Source organism: Lepidochelys olivacea (genome assembly GCF_965140295.1).
Source record: "Lepidochelys olivacea isolate rLepOli2 genome assembly, chromosome: 2".
Lineage (NCBI taxonomy): Eukaryota > Metazoa > Chordata > Testudines > Cheloniidae > Lepidochelys > Lepidochelys olivacea.
The window spans coordinates 89867391-89889504 of NC_140412.1; the positions used below are offsets into that span (position 1 = coordinate 89867391).

At 47.0% G+C, this 22114-nt stretch overlaps 1 protein-coding gene across 6 annotated transcripts in view; it reads right to left on the bottom strand.

Moving 5' to 3' along the window:
• Positions 1-14297, bottom strand: part of PPP4R1 (protein phosphatase 4 regulatory subunit 1) — an 87329-nt gene extending 73032 nt beyond the window's left edge. For 2 of the 6 annotated variants that reach the window (XM_084618174.1, XM_084618172.1), the window contains exons 1-2: positions 14073-14297; positions 13815-13859 (exon numbers count right to left, since the gene is read on the bottom strand). In XM_084618174.1, coding sequence (XP_084474300.1) covers positions 13815-13859; positions 14073-14079 — 52 coding nt within the window. In that variant the 5' untranslated portion in view covers positions 14080-14297. The other 4 variants (XM_084618173.1, XM_084618175.1, XM_084618177.1 and 1 more) reach the window with 4 other exon arrangements.
• Positions 14298-22114: the final 7817 nt, after the last annotated feature.

Sequence of the window (22114 nt, forward strand, 5' to 3'; positions counted from 1 at the left end):
ATACTCAATTTATGGCACAACTCCCACTTTACAGTTATTTATTATTTGATAATGAGATCTTACTGATACATTCAGCATCACTAACACAAAAATATGCTCAGGAAAACATGCTTAGCATTAGTATTACCACTGCTCAACCTTAATTTCCATTCCTTCCTATGTGTGTGTATACGCACATGCACGAACATTCCCTTTTTCCCCCCTTTGCATTCCTTTTGTTGCAGTGACTGCCAATTCCTACTATCTGTGGATAGGTCTTCAAAGCAAATGAAGATGTGATTGTAATGCAGAAAGGCATACCCATGCTAGCTTTAATCTAGTTAGCTCAGATAACATTGGTAGTGAAAAGAAAAGGAGTACTTGTGGCACCTTAGAGACTAACCAATTTATTTGAGCATGAGCTTTCGTGAGCTACAGCTCACTTCATCGGATGCAAGTTAAGATGTTGCTTCCTGGGCTTCAGTGGGGTAAGCACCCTAGTATAAGCCCGCCAAGGAACCTGGGTACAGACTCAGGTAGCTAGCCTGAGCCAAAGCATCTTCACTCCTTACTACCTGCACGGGCTAGATTAAAACTACAGCAGGTATGCCTACCCACACTACAGTCAAACCTTCATTTGCTGCGTATATGTACCTATGGAAGGCAGTGGAATTGACTTTCATCATTAAAATGATAAGCAATGACACAGTAATGTGTCACCGTTAGGCTTTAGAGCCAGCACCCCCATTAATCTCACTGGGGGATAAGGGAATTCAGAGCTGCCAGGGTTATTGTTTCAGATTATCTACAGACTCAGGAACGCAACGCTGCTTCACACTTGGTGCATATTTGGAACTTTGCAACTACGAGGGCAATAAATTTTAAGTAGATAAATAAATAAATAAATAAATAAAATAAAAGCTGAGATACTGCAGAATTTGATTATGCCATGTAGGCCACATACATATCCCAAAGCAGGCTTGGTTCAGCACTTCTCGAACTGGGGGTCCCACCCAAAAGGGGTGGGGGGGGGGGTCACAAGGCTATTGTAGTGGGGTCACAAGATCAAAAAAATATTGCCTGGGGAAGAAGAGCTGGAGGGAAGGGGGTATAGCAGCTGCCGCTCTCAGGTCACCCAGCTCTGAAGGCAGCACCACCACCAACAGCAGTGCAGAAGTAAGGGTGGCAATGCTCCTATTAGTATGTACATTAATTTGCTATCACTTTTTTAAGGGGGAGTGTCATCACAGCCTAAAATATTTTTAAAGGGGAACCCAGCAAAAAAAGTGTGATAACCCATGTCTTAGGTGGACCATTCCATTTTCAGTATGGAAGAAAAGATTTATATTTACTTAATCCAAAATCAGCTACCTGTAATTAATCTGTATTTTTAATCAACTTTTCAGATTTATCTCACACTGAGATTACTAATTTACTTTCCTGACAAAATATTTTTGTGGGAGGGCAAACGCTAATCTTTTGTCATATTAAACTGTTCACTTTCCTGGTTTTTGCTCTCAGACACATTCAAGAGTTCTATGAAGTACTGAAACTTTTCTGCCTCACAGTTCCTGTGCCAGATGAACAGTAATGGAACTGACAGAGGAATCTAACACGATGTGATTTTGCATCTTTAAGAGTGAAAAAGGACAACAGAGAACACATCTGTTGATCCAGAATAAAATGGGACTACTTAGGGCTTATTTACACAGGAAAATTTACCAGAATCGCTATTGCTAAATAAGCTTTTCTGCAATAAGCTTCTGTTATTCCAGAACTAAGTATTCACAAAGAAAGCTATCTGCAAATATTATTCTAGTCAGTTTTCCCATGTAGACAAGCCCTTTATAAGACACAAATGTATTACTATATAAAGAATCTGGTACACCATCCCCTACTTCTAGTCCAATTTCCCTTGGCAACAAGCTGAATGAGGTTCTTAAGGCAAGAGTCTACCAAACACAGTATTTTTAAAAAAGAGGGGGGGGGGTGCCCAAAAAGGAGTCAAGGCAAAAGCAGAAGATAGCTTGAACATCACAAAAGTGCATGAATATATAATCAGAATTTTTTTTAAAAAAATCCAGATATTTAGCATCTGTTTATCGTCACCACCATGTTAACATACAAATGTTCTTATACATTTAACATAAAGAGCAGAATTATCAGAGACATAGATGAACACGATTTGTTGGGGAAGAGTCAACATGGTTTTTGTAAAGGGAAATTATGCCTCACCAATCTACTAGAATTCTTTGAGGGGATCAACAAGCATGTGGACAAGGGTGATCCAGTGGATATAGCATACTTCGATTTTCAGAAAATCTTTGACAAGGTCCCTCACCAAAGACTCTTAAGCAAAGTAAGCTGTCCTGGGATAAGAGGGAAGGTCTCTCCTGGATCGCTAACTGGTTAAAAGATAGGAAACAAAGATTAGGAATGGAGAGAGGTAAATAGTAGTGTCCCCCAGGGGTCTTTACTGGGACCAGTGCTGTTCAACATATTCATAAATGGTCTGAAAAAGGGGGTAAACTTGAGGTGGCAACATTTGTAGGTGATACAAAACTACTCAAGATAGTTAAGTCCAAAGCAGATTGCCAAGAGTTACAAAGGGATCTTACAAAACTGGCTGACTGGGCAACAAAATGGCAGATGAAATTCAATGTTGATACATGCAAAGTAATGCACATTGGAAAATATCATATAAAATCATGGAATCTAAATTAGCTGTTACCACTCAAGAAAGAGAACTTGGAGTCACCGTGGACAGTTCTCTGAAAACATCCATTTAATGTGCAGCAGCAGTCAAAAAAGTGAACAGAATGTTGGGAATCATTAGGAAAGGGACAGATGATAAAAAGAAAATATCATATTGCCTCTATATAAATCCATGGTATGCCCACATCTTGAATACTGCATGCAGAAACCAAGCACCACTTATAGAAGTTGTAACAGAACATTGCATCCACAATAGCTGTCCTGTTTCAGGTGTATACCAAGCACCATGTCCACACATAACACATCCTAAGCCATTGCAAAAGAACTGTGTTGTGGTGGTCCCTGCACAGTTCCCCATCTTCTCCCTGTGCTATTTTTTTCCTGAAAGATGTAAGTGCTTACATTTGACAAGTGAAACAAGAAGGGCTAAGGAAAACTGAAATCTCAATGAAACATCATATACCCAGAGTGCAGAATTTCCTCTGAGTAGTGGGAGAGGTATTGTGGGACAGTACTGGGAGGGATACCTCCAATGCCAGCACTTTCTGTCCACATTAGTACTACAACCATCCAAAATGACCAAATGCTTTGCTTTGAAGAGCAAATTAAAACTATGCTGACATCACCTGAGCACCACTGGAGAGACAACAGGATTTAGTAGGCAGAGCTGGATTAGGAGTCAGCCAGGAACAGAAACCAGATCTCCTCTGTCACTGACCTGTTGTGTGACCTTAGCCAAGTTACTTCACCTCTCTACCTGTTTCCCTCCACTATTTGTCTGTTTTGTTTCTTTTACTTATATTATAAACTCTTCAGGAGCAGGATCTCTCTCTATATATATCTCTGTACAGCACCTAAAGGTATGCTGGGATTCTCTTTAAAATGTCCCGTATATCCATGTCTTACAACAAGGACTTAACACTGTTAGCAGCCATAGTTATTAACTAATCTTTAACCATGCTATGTGTTGAAACAAACTACATTTAGAGACAACCAGTTATCTAACTGGTTATAAACTTGAGGTTAAAAAGCTGGACTATGGATAGTATGCAGTGTAGTTGTGGCCGTGTTGGTCCCAGGATATTAGAGACACAAGGTGGGTTAGATAGTATCTTCTATCTTTTAAGTTGGTCCAGTAAAAGACATAACCTCATCTACATTGTCTCTGTACTATAGATAGGACAGAAGGCCATGTAACCGTTAAAAACATAAAAATAAATAACTCACCATAACCAACGATCAGAAGTTACTTAATTTTTCAACTCACTCCTATCTCTTACTATCTTGATTTGAAAATGACTTTCAAAAAACATTTTGACCATATCTGGGCATAAGACCACGTTTGCCAAACCCACTCTGACTGCTCACCGCCACATTTTTTTGAGATACACAAAAATGGCTCTACTACAGTAGACTTTTTTGTAGCACAGACACAACTAAATTTAATTTATCCACACCTGTTATGTACTCCACCTTACAAAATAGCTTCTCATGAAGATTCAGAGAGCACATTGTATAATGGTAACTCAGGAACCAGAAGGCAGGTGTTCCAGGGTGTGCAATGTCTTTCTAATTTCCAAAGCTATGCAACATACAACAGTAAAGTATATCAGGACTTCTGACAATGTTATTTGAAACTAACCTTTACATCTGTCATTTTCCATTCTGTATCCCAATAGCATTCTCTTGGTCTACCGTGCCCTTACAAATTAACTGATCATCATATTTAAATAATAGGGAGATCTTGTTTGTTAAGTAGACTGTTGTTGTTATGATATATAAAGCTAGAAAGATAGACAGATATAAATATATATTGTATGTATAGCTATCTCACATAATACACCGAAGAGACCAATTTCACCTCCTGGCCAGCCTGATCCAGATGCCTTTCATTGTTTTAGATACTGGTCGCACTACCAAAATGGGCAAGAAGATTTTCTAGGGAACACATGAATTTTCCACCAAATTAGACTACAGTAGAGCCAAATGAAAGGCAAATGCAACCTCAACACCTGTTGTTGATGTTAATATTGGCAGTAAGTTGCTAAGAATAAGATTGTGATTGCTTTGTAATTTTACTAAGCAAAATTACAAAATAAAAGGGAGCATAAAAGGGACCACTTATAAACAATCTTGAATAAATTCCAAACCACAGTAATCTATGCATTCCTGGTCTCTATACCTAGGAACAGAGCCATATCCTATAAAATACAGCTGCCGATCTGCTTTGCAACACAAATGACTATGAAAGTATCACCTCAATGCTCCTGATGCCCCAAATAATCAAGTTCAAAATCTTTATCCTGATATCCAAAGTCCTTCAAGGGACCGGCTCTAGCTAGTTTGAAGATCACTCCTTCTTGCACTCATAACGTCCTATATTCTGTTCAAAGAGTAAGGGCTTATCTGCACTTGAAATGCTACAGCAGCGCAGATCCAGCATTGGAGCTGTGTTGCTGTAGTGCTTTAGTGTAGACACTACCTACAGCAATAGGAAGAATCTCCCACCAGCATAGGTAATCCACTTCTCTGAGAGAACGCAGCTAGGTCAACAGAGGAATTCTTCCATTGTCCTAGCGCTGTCTACACTGGGGGTTAGGTTGTCTTAACTATCTCACTCAGGGGTTTGGAATTTTCATACCCCTGAGCAACGCAGCTGGGCCAACCTAAGTTTAGCGTAGACTAGGCCTAAACTCTGACCAATAGGACGAGACTTGTGAATGCATGAACTGCCACTTAAGATGAATTTAGCCTACAGTATTCACTCTTACAAAAGACAGAAGTGGTCAAGGCCATCACCACTTTCAGAATTAAATGCAGAACTCAATTCTTTGATTTACCTCTACCTTAATAAGGTTTCCCCTGTAACCCTCTTCCCTCACACACAAACTAAAGAAGTTACCTATCCTAGAGCCTGGAGAGGAAGCAAATATTGTTATTTCTATTTTTAACTATATGGGAGATGCTTGCATACTATAGTGACAGGGACCACAAAAGCACCTAAATGGATACATTTACCAGGGGAGGACAGTCACGTCACCCAATAATTTCAAACAATCTGGAATAACTTCCATATAGAAATTAATTGCGTTAATGGTGACATTGTTTTGGTATCTGACCTTACCATATCTGCTAAGCCTGAGGGTCCAGAAATCTGGAGGTTTTATGCAAATTATAGTATGCCTTAACTGAGTAGTAATGAATATATATCACTCCACTTGCTTTTATTTATAAAGAAAAAAACATTTACCACTTCTCTCAGCCCTCACCACAATATTAGCTGTTCTGCTGCAGAGACAGGCGCACTATAAAAGTCAGTAAAAAAAATGTATAAGATATTTTGGTGCCTGTTTTGGCCTAGTGAAATTGAAGCAAAAGATGAATTTACACACTTGAGCTTAAGGCACCATGGTCATGAGGGAAAATGCACTGTCCAGTGTTCCCTCTAAGCTACGCAGATGCATGGCCACCCAAGAGTCAATCAAGTGCAGCACACTTGATTAGTAGAGCCGCGCACATCCAGTGACTTATGTTCAGGTGCCCCCGGCTGCTCTGCTGCCGCATTACTCCTGCCCTCTGCCTTGTAGCACCTGGCTAGTTGCTCCCGGGACCGTCCTGCTCGCTGTGCAGAGCCAAGGGGGGTGCTGATATCAGGGTGTCCCCCTGCCCGCTGCCCACGTATCCCATCTCCACAGAGCAGGGGAGGGCAGACAGGGCTCAAGAGCAGGACGGAGCAACTGAAGGAGTCTTCAGACTGGTGAGTGCCTCTCTGCTTAAAGAGACATGGCAGTCTCATACACTTTCCCAGCAGCCAGTACACACACACAGTTCCCAACACACACTTCTTGGTACTTCCTGCAATGTACATATATTCTCTGTAATTTTATTCTTTCAAAATGCTGTTATTTTAGTTTTTTGACTGGTCTATGCATTTCATAATTTTATTTCTCTCTTTATGCTTAAATTTTATTCTTTGAATAGTGAATTGTAAACTGCCTTCCCTGTCCTGGCTGGAGTAGTTATCCCTATGGTCATTTTCTTTTAATACGCACACACACATCAATCTCTCTCTCTCTCGATTTTATGTTTTTTGTTTCTACTGGTGGTGCACATCACCTTGATATTGATGCACATAACAATATTCATTCCGCACATGGATGGAAAAAACTTTGAGAGAATATTGACACTGTCCCACCCAAACCAAGTTAAAAAAACCATGTTAACTCCATTCATGTTACACACCCCAAAGTAGCAGAAACCGGATACTCCTGGTTCCTTTAGGGTGATATACTCTCTCTGGGAGCTGTGAGTCACAAGGCCCTGCTGTGTCACTAGCCATACGTTGCTCCTCCCAACAGCTCGTACAAAGTCCCCACTGCACACAGAGGAAGTCAGGTATGCTATCCCCGCATCCTGTAGTCTCTACTTTTGCCTACTGACAAAGTGGAGGTGAAGCATTCTAGCCACACATGCTCACCCGTTCCCTTCTGACAAGTCTCCCCTCACCCTTATCTGCCTCTTTCCCTCTCTTTCCCGCCCTTCTCCTTTTGAGCATTTTCCCTTGGAAGGAAAGTACCTGTTTCCCATAACCAAGGGGTGATCAGCAGCAGCAGGAAACAAGAAAAGGGAGAGAGAAGGAGCCAGTGCCCGCAACTCAGGGGTACTCAGGAGAGGCAAGGTGGGTGTAGCGGTAAAAGAAGCAGATTTGCTTAATGCTGTGGGGCTTGGCATCAGCAGCAGGGAAGGGGTGGAGGCTGGAAAATAATCTCCTCTTTGACCCCCCATGGTGGGGGGGTTGTGGCATCTGTGTGAAGGACCAAGAAGGGACCTCATTTGCCTGTGTCATACCAAGTACGAGCTATCCCTCTCCCCACAGCTCCTCCTGAACATGGGTCTCAGCCCTGGACTGGAGCAACTCAGTTGAGATCATAAAGACTAGAAGTGTATGAGAAAGGCGCACCTCAGCCTCATTTGCTGGTGATCTTCCCACTCCTCAGAACATTCAGGCGTGCATTCAGGAGCCCAAGAGATGGCAGCCAAAAATTAGAAGACCAAGCAGGTCTGGTCCAAGGAAAACTGGAGACTTAATAAGTATGCCTTTGAGCACTAAAAACCAAATATATTACCAAATGAGCATGACAGTCCTACAAAGCAGTAGCTAGAATTACAGCAGCATTGTGATACTAACTCCGAGTACTACCTTTAGACAGCAACAATGCTAGTACAAATGCTAGCAACATGTTCAAAACATGTACTACTGTCATGCTGCCAGAATTACTAGCGACTTAACCTCTGCCTGGCACTCTGTTATTCTCACCTTGAGGGCTGAGTTAGCAGGAACTCTGGTGGCATCAGTGGTTAGTGCTGTAACCACTAGTTAGTGCTACATGTCTAGTGGCAGGTAAAAAGCTTGAGTCCTACCTGTAGTGAAATTAAACTTTAAAAAAAAAAAATTAATTTCCTGACTCCCTGCACACAAACAGCTGCTAAAAGCACCACAGAACTCAAGGACTCCTAGTTAACTCTTCCCCTGTAATGAAACTAATATGGAAGAACCAAGAGGCCTCAGTGCAAGCAGGTCCTACTGATACCATGTGTACCAGAGGGAGTAGCTAAGGGTGAACTCCAATGACTTACCCACATTTAGTGCTTGTATCATGCCAGTTTATAGTGCATATGTGGCATCAATGTGACAGCAGTGATAGAAATGTGACAGAAAGCTGATATCACATTGTTATTATGATTTCACACTCAGGATTCTAATTATGCATCTTTTCAGAACACACACAAACATCATGGGCATAGCAATGAACAAACTAGAAAAAGTTGGCATCATGACAATTTTGATTACAGCTTCTTGTACTGACATGTGAAGCCTTGGATATGTGCACTGGAAAAAAACTGCTTAAGGATGATCTTACAGCAGTGGTGGGCAACCTGCGGCCCACAGCCCACGCTGCTTCCCGTAGCTCCCATTGGCTGGGAACAGCAAACCGCAGCCACTGGTAGCTGCAGGCCATGCAAATGTAAATAAACTGTGTGGCGGCCTGCCAGCAGATTACCCGGATGGGCCACAGGTTGCTCACCACTGTCTTACAGGCTTTTTAGCTACTGGGAGGAGTATTTAAATTTATTTCAATTTACTTCTTATCATTTATGCTATTTGCTTGCTTTTCAGTACTCTGATTAGTGCCATTGTCCAAGCTAGTCTATTTGAATTTCCAAAACACAAAGCAAACATTAATTTAAATAAAAGTCATTATTTCCACTGACTTGTGTTTTCCATGATTGTGCCAGATGCTGGCTTGAAAACCAAAGAGATGGCAGTATTCCACTTATCTAATAGACACACGCAATACAAGTTGCACCAGTGCGAACAAGCCCTTCCAACAGATCACCAACCTGATCTGAAGTGAAAACTACTATTCAGTCTCCATACGCACAGTTGCCAAGTGGCCCAAAGACATCAGTTAGTCCAAGCTTTGATGTGGATACCCATCTACTTGAAACAAAACTAGAAGTACTAACTTAGGGAATGTCTACACTTAAACCATCACTGCGGCACAGTTACAGCTGTGCTGCTGTAGCATTTCAGCATAGACACTACCTACTCCAACAAGAGGAGTTCTCCCATCAGAATAAATAATCCAACTCCCCAAGAAGCAGTAGGTAGGTCAATGGAAGAATCATTTCACTGACCTAGCACTGTCTACACATGGGTTGGATGTTTCACACCCTTGACACACAGCTATGTCAATGTAAGTCCCACAGCGAAGACCAAACCTTATTTTATATAATAGCCACATGGTAAAACTTTCAGGTCACTACTAACAGAGGCTGGATTCAAACTGGGAACTCAGGGGTGAAAAACTCCATTATTGCATTACTAGTATTTTGAGACACTTCCCTTTAATTTAATTATTTTTTTAAAAAATAGACATGCAAACATTAGACTCACATTACTTTTTTTGAATGTAATCTCCCGATGGCCATTCGCCACACTCTAAGCCAGTGTTTCTCAATGACTGGTCCCCGAGATTTCCCTGACACAATATAGAAAGGCAGCAAGTAAACCTACAATTTAGGCCTCATCTATTTGTCTGTATATTTTTAATGAAGTGTGCTCTTACAAGAATAGCAGTTTTCATCTTTGAGCTTTTGAAGAAGATTCTATAGTCTGGGGCCTTATTCTATGTGTACCCATTGTATTTTTCCCCATGTCTATATAGCAACCAGCACTACACCAAAAGTAATCCAAAAGTAGTTTTGCTAGTCTCATTTAAAAGTACTAGAAACATTTCCTTTGACTTATATGTCCATCAATGAATGCCTGGCAGCAGCAAATTTTCCCAGTGTCACCTGCTGTTAAAGACATACTGTCAAGTCTGAGAAATCAAAAACAGAATACTTTTAAAATCGTATATTTAATAGGAATATTATCTGATGTGCAGGTATGATGACATAGGGAAGACACAAACTGCCTAGTAACATGCAAGACCTTGATTAAGTGGACATTTTAAAATTAATTCTGGAGGGACTATAGTATATATCCTCTACAAAATTATTACTTTAAAGATATTCTATATCTGACAGTGTCTTAACACTGTGGAATTTAATTTACCACTAACCCCCAAGCTTTCTCCTGCTGTTTTGTAACAGGACTAATAAGTACTATTTGTTACTCACCTTAAATATATCTACTTTTAATTCCATAATCAATTTATCTATCCATATTCAGTGCAAAGTTATAGTACTTTTTCTTAAAAAAAAAAAAAAAAAAAAAAGACTTCCCAGCTTGGAATCATAACATTTCATGCTTGCTGAACATTTTTCTTCCAGTTCACTGAAAGGGCAAAATTGGACCCACTAATAAGCTGTGATATTTAACTAGTCACCTCCTAATTCACACATGTTCCATCAACACATACTTTCATGTCTCTGAAATCCAACTGAGCTCTTTATATACTCAAGTACTCTTCATCACTCCTTTTTTTTTCTGATCACATACTTGCCAGCTTTTATAGACAAAGTTTTTTTTTAATTGGTCTAATATCAAAGATTTTCAAAAAGTCTAGGTAGTTTTGTTTCCCAGACACCCAGTTAGTTTAGCTCATTTCAAACATACAGACATTTATTAGATTGCCATATCCTTTTATGAAATAACTGTGTTGACCTATAAATTATACCATAGTTTACAACAGGGATAATAATATGTTAACATTTGTCTTCCTTATCCTTGGAACAATTCAGCATATCCAAAACAAGACTGTTTTTAACAGAATTATATGGATGCATTCACATAACAAGCTTTTTATGACCAAGACTGCCTGAGTGCATTCTGGGACTTTTGAAACATGTCCTAGAACCAGTTCTCAGCTTGTTGCTGGAAAGAGGGGCCTTGGGATAATTTAAAAATGAGAGCCACTGCACTGTATGATGGTGTTAACACAACTGTCTGAACTGGGTCAGCTGTTACAATCATGGCTTTCTGTCTTTTCTTGTATAAGCCTTTGTAGATTCCAGTTCACTCACACCTGAGCGTAAAACCCCATCCCAAGTGTTGCAATTAATTCATAAAATTAAGTTTGTAAATTGACTGGAACAGCTGTTGCTTGTGGCTACAAAGCACCACTAGTTCAAAGAATTCCGATCCATGGTTATCTACAATGCCTTTTAACCAACGTATAGCGCAGGGAGCCTGTGTGTTCCCAGTATACCTCTGGTTCACATCAAGGATAATCCCACTACTGAAGTCAACGTTACAACTACTGAAACCTACAGAAGTTAGAATTGTAAAAGACCTTTAAAATAATCTAATCTAGTCCCCTTGACAATACAGAATTGTTTCCTACGTTATGCCGTGTAATCTGGTTTCATCCAGGTTCTTGGTTCTTCTCTAAAAATAATTATCCACTCCTCTCTGATACATCAGAACCACCCTCTTTCCCAGTAAGGTCTTGAATATTTTTATTAGCTGTCTGAATACTTCCTTCAGAATTCTAGGACAGCTCTTGTCTGATCTTTGATTCTTATATCCCCAAGAGTTCTGACACTGTTATTTCTTCTTTTTTAAGGCAAGTCCATGATTTTTTTATCTCCCTTTGGAAACAACAGAGCAAAGATTCAAAGTGTGTGTGGTGTGTGAAAGTATATCAATATTCTCCTCTAGCTACCTCGTAAAAGACCTACAATCTCTTTTATCCAACTTTTGTCTTTTGCAGTCAAGAAAGTTGCATTTTTAAAGGGAAAAGTAATACGTCAAATCATTTTAAAAATTCCTTAACTATTCACAGAAATATCCCACACAGATTAAAGGCACATCAATCCGATATCTAGGAATGTTAAATTTAAAAAAAAATAGTTTGTAACAGTTTTTAAGCCTTACAAGAGAGGCTCTCTCTTGAAAAGTAGTTTACTATGAAAAAGCAGAAAGAACACAGGACAAAACGCTGATATATTGTGTTACACAAATATTACCCTGCAGCGACTGTAACACTGAAATTCTGCTTGACTGTTGAAAAAATAATTTAATATAAACATTTCCACTGTTTTAAATTTCTTAAACGCTTATTTTCACCGACCTAGGTACCCCATCCTGAACGCTGCTCCTTCTGGGCAGGCTCCTGTGCCTGTACGGACTTTACTGAAGTCAATGGGTTTGCCCACAAAGCAGGTTGCAGGATTGAGGCCTAAATCTGAAGGATTTGTTAACCATATAACATGCTAAGTATTCGTTCGTCCCTACCTTAGAGTTAACTTGGTTTTAATGTTTCCAGCTCTACACTTTAACCAGAGTTTTCTAATAGTCACGTCCCAATAGTACTTTCTTACTGTAGATTACTTTTTACATTCTCAAAAACAAAAGGAGTACTTGTGGCACCTTAGAGACTAACACATTTATGCTCAAATAAATTTGTTAGTCTCTAAGGTGCCACAAGTCCTCCTTTTCTTTTTGTGAATACAGACTAACACAGCTGCTACTCTGAAACCTTTTTACATTCTATAGTTCACATATGCTGAAGACACAGCTATTATCATAAACTTCACATCACTGCATTTATTATTGTTTTAAACAAAAACAAAGCATACATCCCGTTACTAATGATGAATTGCATATTGAGGCTTCTTTTATAGTACTACAACACAAGATTAATTATTTTTCAAACACTAAGATTTTTCCCATCCCTTCCAGAGGAAGAGGATTCAAGAAAGAAATGCATATAAGTTAGTTCATTTTCCATGTCTCATATGCAACATCACCACCAAAACAAACCTAACACTGCCTTTTACATGTCTGTTAGGCCCCTTACAGAAAGGCCCTCAGTTTCAACACAGCATCAGTCCTCAGAAATCCTGTTTCTACAGAGCTACAGCCCATCACATAAAGGTACACTCAAACTCTCACTAAGATATGTACAGTGCTGAACACAAAAGCCTAAAAAGCTTAAAATTTGTATGACACATCCAATCAACTGTATGATAGCCCGGTACATCGCATGCCAAGCAACCTTAAAACAAGGGGAAAACACAACCTGCCTGCAAGTATTTTTTTAAAATAATCTGCCTTTGAGTTTATAATATAACATGCCAAGAAATCTTAGGCAGCAGCACCTGCCAACTACTGCATTCCCCACAACCCATCAGCGCAGCAGCTCCTGCCTGTCCCCGGTCCCCCCTTCCCTACCTCTACGCAGACATTATTAGAGGGAAACTTTGGCCGGCTGGCCAGCCGGCCGGCCACACACACGTGTAGGGACGAAGCAGGAGCAGCTGAGCATGGCCACCTCCTCCTTCTCCCACAATGCAACGTGGGCTTTCACATTTTAAGCTATTTCCCCACAGGATCGAACGCAAGAAGCCAAAAACCCACCGCAAAAAAAAGCTCCCCGCACCCCAGTACGCGGTGCCAGCCCCCGGGGCAGACACTCGCTCCCTACCCGGCCCCGCAGCCCCGTTTCATCCAAGGCCCCGACATGCCCGGAGCTTCCGGCGGCGGCGGCGGCGGCGCGTGTGATGGACCCGCCCCTGGGCTCACCGCCCCTCCGCCCTGCCCCACCGCCCGCCCGGCCGGCCGGGGCGGCGCAGCCCCTGTGTGGGGCCAGGGAGCCGGCGATACTCACACGCGTCGATCTCCTCCGGCAGGTCCTCCTGGAGCAGCGACAGATCTAGGGGAAAGACACAATGAGACGCCCCCGCCGCCTCGACGCGCCCCCCCCCCGGCCCCCTCCCGCCTCCATGCGCGGGGGGGGGGCCGCGCGTCGCCCCACAGCCGCCCGCTCCCCGCACACACAAGGGCCGCTGCCCGTGGCCGGGCATAGCCGGGGATGCGGGGCGGCGCCAGGGCCGCCCCGGCGCGCGGGAGGGCGGTTGGGACCTACCCGCCATCTTGCCGTAGGCCCCCCCCGCCCGGTGCTACATGGAAGCCGCCGCGGCAGGAGCAGGGCAGGCGCCGTACGGCCCGGGCCCGCTGGCGGCGTCTCCGAGTGTCCCCGAGAGAGACTCGCAGGCAGCGAGCGAGGGAGGGGTCTGAGCCGGACACGCCGCTCCCGCCTCCGCCAGGGAGAGTCACACAAGCGCGGCCCTCCCCGCCCCTCGCTGCTGACTGACTCACGGAGCCGCCTCCAGGGCAGCGGCCGGGGACCCGCCCGGCCCCACAGGGGGCAGCCAGGGCACGCACCCTGCCCCGGCACTGCCCCCCGGGCGCGGGGACTATTTCACACCTGGCCCTGGCTCTGCACTTCTTCTCCAGCCCAACGGCCGCCTGGCCCGGGCACTGCGCCCCGGCACTGCCCCCCACCCCCTGCAACCCCGCCCGCTGGGCCCTGGCACCGGGCCTCCTGCCAACCCCCCACCCTGCGCGCCCCGGCACTGCCCCCCACCCCCTGCAACCCCGCCCGCTGGGCCCTGGCACCGGGCCTCCTGCCAACCCCCCACCCTGCGCACCCCGGCACTGCCCCTACCCCCTACAACCCCGCCCGCTGGGCCCTGGCACCGGGCCTCCTGCCAACCCCCCACACTGCGCGCCCCGGCACTGCCCCTACCCCCTGCAACCCCGCCCACTGGGCCCTGGCACCGGGCCTCCTGCCAACCCCCTACACTGCGCGCCCCGGCACTGCCCCCCACCCCCTGCAACCCCGCCCGCTGGGCCCTGGCACCGGGCCTCCTGCCAACCCCCTACACTGCGCGCCCCGGCACTGCCCCCACCCCCTGCAACCCCGCCCGCTGGGCCCTGGCACCGGGCCTCCTGCCAACCCCCCACACTGCGCGCCCCGGCACTGCCCCTACCCCCTGCAACCCCGCCCGCTGGGCCCTGGCACCGGGCCTCCTGCCAACCCCCCACACTGCGCGCCCCGGCACTGCCCCCACCCCCTGCAACCCCGCCCGCTGGGCCCTGGCACCGGGCCTCCTCCTGCCAACCCTCCACCCTGCGCGCCCCGGCACTGCCCCTACCCCCTACAATCCCGCCCGCTGGGCCCTGGCACCGGGCCTCCTTCCGCCAACCCCCCACCCTGCGCGCCCCGGCACTGCCCCCCACCCCCTGCAACCCCGCCCGCTGGGCCCTGGCACCGGGCCTCCTTCCGCCAACCCCCCACCCTGCGCGCCCCGGCACTGCCCCCCACCCCCTGCAACCCCGCCCGCTGGGCCCTGGCACCGGGCCTCCTCCTGCCAACCCCCCACCCTGCGCGCCCCGGCACTGCCCCTACCCCCTACAACCCCGCCCGCTGGGCCCTGGCACCGGGCCTCCTTCCGCCAACCCCACACACTGCGCGCCCTGGCACTGCCCCCCACCCCCTGCAACCCCGCCCGCTGGGCCCTGGCACCGGGCCTCCTTCTGCCAACCCCACACACTGCGTGCCCTGGCACTGCCCCCCACCCCCTGCAACCCCGCCCGCTGGGCCCTGGCACCGGGCCTCCTTCTGCCAACCCCACACACTGTGCGCCCCGGCACTGTCCCCCACCCCCTGCAACCCCGCCCGCTGGGCCCTGGCACTGTGCCTCCTTCTGCCAACCCCACACACTGTGCACCCTGGCGATACACCATACTCACTTCCTTCCCCCAACCCTGCACGCTTGGCCCTGGCACTGTGCCTCTTTCTGCCAACCCCACATACCGCACCCTGGCACTTCCTTCCCCCAACCCCGCATGCTGAGCCCTGGATCTTCCCCACCCCTGCACCCTGTGCCTCTTTCTGCCAACCCCACACACTGCCCCCTGGCACTTCCTTCCCCCAACCCCGCACACTGGGCCCTGGCACTGTGCCTCCTTCTGCCAACCGAACATGCTGGGCTCTGGCACTTCCCTAGCCCCACACACTGTGCCTTCCTCCTCCAACCCCCCACGCTGTCCCCTGCTCTGGCACTTCCTTCCCCCAGCCCTGTGCCCTGGCACTTCCCCCAAACCCCACACACTAGGCCCTGACACTTCCCCAACCCTGCACACTGCCCTAGCGCTGTGCCTCCTTCCCCTCCTCCCCACAACCTGCACCCGGGCACTTCCTTCCCCCAACTCTGCACACTGAGCCCTGGCACTGAGTCTCCTTGTCCCCCACCCCACACGCTGGGCCCTGGCACTTCCCCAGCCCCACACACTGTGCCTCCTTCCCCCAACCCCACACACTGCCCCCTGTTCTGGCACTTCCTTCCCCCAGCCCTGGCACTTCCACCAAACCCCACACACTAGGCCCTGACACTTCCCCAACCCTGCACACTGCCCTGGCACTGCACCTCCTTCCCTCCCCACGAGCTGCACCCTGGCACTTCCTTCCCCCAACCCTGCACACTGCCCTGGCACTGCACCTCCTTCCCTCCCCACGAGCTGCACCCTGGCACTTCCTTCCCCCAACTATACACGCTGAGCCCTGGCGCTGTGTCTCCTTGTCCCCGACCCCACACGCTGCGCCCTGGCACTTCCTTCCCCCAAGCCCCGCACACTGTGCCCTGGCGCTGTTGGCTGGCATTTCCAACCCCCATGCTGGACCCTGGCACTTCCTTATCCCAACCCCACATGCTGGGCCCTGGCGTGGTGCCCCTTTCCTTCAACCCTGCACCTTTGGCCTGGTGCTGCACCTCCTTCCCTCAACCCTGCACACTGGGCCCTGGCTCTGCATCCCCCACAGCCCTGCACACTGGGATTTGGCAGTGCACCCACTCACCCAATCCTGCACGCTGGGCCCTGGCACTGCACTTTTACCCCAGACCAACACACACTTGGGACTACTTCCTGTTACTTGGCTCTGACATGAATTTCCCCTAAGCTGGTACTGCAGTGTTGCTCCCTCCCCACATACTTGGTGCTGACATCCTTTCCCCTTTGCTTGATACTATTGCTGCCCCCTTCACCACCCACACACTTATTTGGCACTGGATTTATTTCCCTGTTGTTTAGCTTTGATACTATTGCCCATCAGCACTGCCACTATTGTCTTACTTGGCATCTGTACTTATATGGAAGCCTCTTCCCTATCCTTCCAATCACTTTTCTGGACCTTCACTCTGTCTGCCAATGTCATAGTGGTTTTAAAAAAAAAGAAAAAGAAGAAGTGGGTAACCTAAACTCCATGTTCCCCAAATGAGCAGTGGGTAAACTGTATACCCTCAGTTACACTACTCGTTCCTGCAGAGTGCTGTTTGAGTGGAGATAACCAAAACCAAATTCACTGTTCGAGGTTAGGTTGCATCATAGGTTTTTAGAACACTACAGCATGCTCCAGAGGGTGACACAAAAATGCCAGAATTGGACTTTGTGATGTCATTCCACAAAGAGGGATCTTCCAGAGGTGTCACAGTGCAGCAAGGAGGAGATTTGCTGACTCATTCATACTTTAATCCAGGGTTTCTCAAATGCTGCCACTGTGCCTGCTCAGAGCCACCAGGGGCTTTTCTTGTGGCCACACCTTCCTGGGTGATGATGGGGGGAGGGGGGACAAAGCAGCTGCACCTCCCCCAGGGCTATCACCGGGGTGGGTCCAGGCCCCCTTCTGGAGCCACAAACACTGTAGGGGCAGGTAGGGTGACCAGACAGCAAGTGTAAAAAATCGGGACAGGAGCCTATATAAGAAAAAGACCCCAAAATCGAGACTGTCCCTATAAAATCAGGACATCTGGTCACCCTTGGGGCAGGCAACCAGTACGAGTTCCCCACCTTCCCCAGGAAGGTGGGGACTGGGCTTCAGCCATGAGGTGGTGGCAGGCTCTGGCCATATGGCAGCGGGCTCTAGCCTCAGGGCTTCAGGCTCCAGCCCTAGGGCTCACTCCCACCCCCCATTGCCGCTAGCCCTCTCCGCCTTCCTCCCCACCTCCTCATCTAAGGCTTAATTTGTCTCCCAGCTTGCCAGGACTGAGTAAATCTGCTGTGAAAAGTGAATTTGTATATTTATTAATATCACTTTTCACAGTAGCAGATTCACTAGCTAGCAAATCTAAAAAAAAAACAAAAAACCACCACCAACAACCAAAAAAAGCAAAACATAAAACACCTTATTTGTGTTTCTGTATAGGTCCCATAAAGAATAGAGACGACTGTATGTTATTTTTATTATTGAGTGTGCAAAAAAACCTATGTAAATAAATTACAATGATTTGGACATAATTAACTTTAGGAAAAAAGTATATGTGCTGTGGCAAAATACCTTGTTTGCCTCAGTAGGCTCAGTCCTTTTTAGCCTTGGAGACTCAGGTTTGGGGCAAGGCGAATCCTTATAGGTGGCACAGGGTCCTGCTACTCCTCTCCTCAGTCAGTCCCTTGTGCTTATGTAACCCTTCTGCCCGTCAGAGTTGGCAGCAACAAGGGCCGGGTTCAATATCTAGGGGATCGAGCCCCCACCCAGTGACCTGGGACAAATATATACCACCCACACTGGGCGCCTCCAAGAGGCAATACTTCCCCTCTCGCAAACACATAGTCTGAGTGTAGCAAAAAGCCTTTTAATAACAGAGAGAAACAATGTGGCATTATGTTGGGGAAACACTACCAACAGGATTCATAACACAATCCATGAGCAAAAAACCCACCCCAAGCAAATTGGGGCATGCCCTTTCCTTTTTGTTCTTGAGTCCAGAAACCCCAAATCACCCAAAGTCCCAAAAGTCCAACGTCTCATGGAGAAAGTTGTGGGAGACATTTTTGGGGGCTCGTCCGGGATCCCTGGGTCAGTACCCCTCGCAAGCACCTGTTGAGTGATCCACTACATTGGGAAGCAATTTATATTTTGTTTGTTTGTGCTTATATTTTGAGGAAATTACTGTTTGTATAATGGCTAATATGTCAGATTTGTTGGGCCCTGGCTTAGCAGCTTCTAGCTCAGAGGCTACAGCCTCGGCTGATGATTGGACAAAAGCGCTGGGGCAAACATTGGAAAAGGTTGTGCTGTCCCATGCTGCGTCAAACTCTTGTCGTAAGTTAAGATTATTTGCTGGGGAGGAGGAGTTTGAACCCTGGTTAGAGCATACCACTGAAATGCTGCAAGAGTGGGCCGTACCACTTCGCAGAAAAGTGAAGATGCCTCGTAGAGAACCTTGGCGGCCCAGCATTAGATGTGATTCGCACCCTGAAGCTCATTGACCCCGGGGTCAGTGTGAAGGACTGCCTAGAGGCCCTCGAACACACCTTTGGGAGCGTAGAGGGCCCTGAAGACAGCTACTGTAAGTTCCTTAATTCCCGACAACAAAAGGGCGAGAAGGCTTCAGCCTACATACAGAGACTGGAGAGACTGCTTCAGAGCTGTCATGAGGGAAGCAGTGACTGCTGAGCAGATGCATCAGACCAGACTGGCTCAAATTGTAAGAGGAACTCAGTATCAGAACCCGATTCTACTTCATCTCCAGCTAAGAGAACGACAGGAACATCCCGCAAGTTACTCCCAGCTGATAAAAGAGGTCAGAGAGGAGGAAGAAAGGCAGGCTACCAGTGAGTTTTGGGAAGCCCAAACATCGGATCCAGCCAGCACAACACCACTGCAAACGGCCAGTGTACTGATGGTGAGCACCAGAGAGGAACTTGCCCAACAAATGCAGGTCCTGACGGAATGGATAGCTGAGCTGCAAAGTACCGTTGACAGAGTTAAGACTTCCAGGAATAAGAAGCCTCAAACTGTGGCGATTGAGAAGCTCGCGCTTAGAGCCACCATCCCACCCACGCGAAGGGGGAAAGGTCAATTCTTCTGCTACCGATGTGGTCAGGATGGACACAGTGCTGCCAAGTGCCGTAATGAAGAAAACCCCTCCTTAGTGTATGGAAAGCTGAGGATCAGTTGGGAGAGATCTGGTAGCTGCCAGAGGGTCTGGGGATGGGGACCCCCCAGGTCTGCAGGATTTGAAGATTCCCCCAGAAAAGACTGTCCAGCTGGGATCCCCGCAGGACTGATAGGGCCTCGAGCAGAGGTCACGGTGAGGATTGAAGGGGTGGAGTGTAAAGCAGTGCTTGACACTGGATCTCAAGTGACTGTTATATTTCAGTCATTCTACCAACAGATGCTTAGGCACCTGCCTATACAGCCACTGACTGGCCTTGACCTGTGTGTCCTCAGCATGGATGAATACCCCTACCAAGGGTATGTCATAGTGCACCTGGAATTCCCAGAGGAGGTTGCTGGGGTAAGAGAAGAGGTAGACACAGCTGCCTTAATATGCCCTGACCCTAACGGGACTTCTGATGTGTCTGTGCTGATAGGGACCAACTCCAGTCTCTTCAAGGTACTCGCGGATTACTGCAGAAGGCGGGCTGGGGACCAGTACCTGAATACCCTGATGATCCATACAGTTTGTGCTGAAGCCTATAGGAAAATTGAGAGCGCTAAAAGGGACACATCTGAGCTACCGCTTGGGGCACTGAAGTACGCGGGCACGACCCCCTTAGTAGTGCCTGCAAGGACAGAGCAAGAAGTGCTTGTCATGAGTACCTGGCTGAAAGGCAGTAAACGGATGTTAGCAATGATAGAGCAGCCGATGGGAGGAGAGCTCCCTGAAGGAGTGCTGGTCCCCAGTGGAGTCATAACCCTACCTGCTGAAGCCCAGGAAAGGGTGACTATACTGATTGCTAATGAAACGAGTCGTGATGTTGTTGTGAAGCAAGGACAAAAGATAGCAGACCTCTTTGAGCCTGAGTCGATTGTAAAACCCCAGTGTGAAAATCAAGTTCTGACAATAGACCCAGCAAAGTTTGACTTTGGAGATTCACCAGTGTCCGAGGACTGGAAAGATCGCCTGAGGAAGAAACTTTGTGAAAGATCCAAGGTGTTCTCACTGCATGAGTGGGATGTGGGATGTGCAAAAGGAGTAGAGCACAATATCAGACTACATGACTCTTGACCTTTCAGGGAGAGATCTAGGAAGATTGCTCTCTCTGAGATGGAAGATGTGCGACATCATCTTCAGGAGCTGGCTGCGAATGGCATCATTACAGAGTCCCGCAGCCCATACGCCTCACCCATTGTGGTAGTCCGTAAAAAGAATGGGAAAATCCGGATGTGTATTGAGTACCGCACCCTAAACAGCCGTACTGTGGTCGACCAGTACACTATGCCTCGAGTGCAAGATGCCTTAGACTGTTTGCTGGGAAGCCAGTGGTTCTCTGTTTTGGATCTTCGAAGTGGATACTACCAGATCCCTCTGGGAGAAGAAGATAAGGAGAAGACAGCCTTCATCTGCCCATTAGGGTTTTATCAGTTTGAACGCATGCCCCAAGGGATTTCTGGAGCACCTGCCACCTTTCAACGTCTCATGGAGAAAGTTGTGGGAGACATGAATTTAATGCAAGTGTTAGTTTATTTGGATGACCTGATTGTGTTTGGAAGAACCTTAGCGGAGCATGAAGAAAGACTTCGTAAAGTGCTTGATAGGTTGGAGGATTATGGTCTGAAGCTTTCAATTGACAAATGCCAGTTCTGCAGAACCTCAGTGAAGTATGTGGGTCACATTGTGTCCCAAGAGGGTGTGAGTACTGATCCTGATAAAATAGAAGCACTCACTACATGGCCACGTCCAAGTAACTACAGAGAACTCAAGACCTTTCTTGGATTTAGTGGCTGCTACCGCAGATTTGTGAAAAACTATGCTACGATTGTAAAGCCTCTGAACGATCTTACCAGGGTACATCAGACCAACAAGAACAAATCTAAGACCAAGAATAAAGGGAGGTCCCCAAAGCCTCCTGTGCAGAGACACTATGGCCCCTTTGAACCATTTGGGCCACGGTGGGATCAGAGATGTGAAAGTGCTTTTCGAGAAATCATTACTTGCCTAACTCTTGCTCCAGTCCTAGTTTTTGCTGACCCAAGCAAATCATTTATCCTGCATACTGATGCCAGTTTGGAGGGTCTGGGAGCAGTCCTGTACCAGGAAGTGGAAGGCAAACGTAAACCTGTAGCCTTTGCCAGCTGAGGACTGTCTGATAGTGAAACTCGCTATCCCACCCACAAGCTGG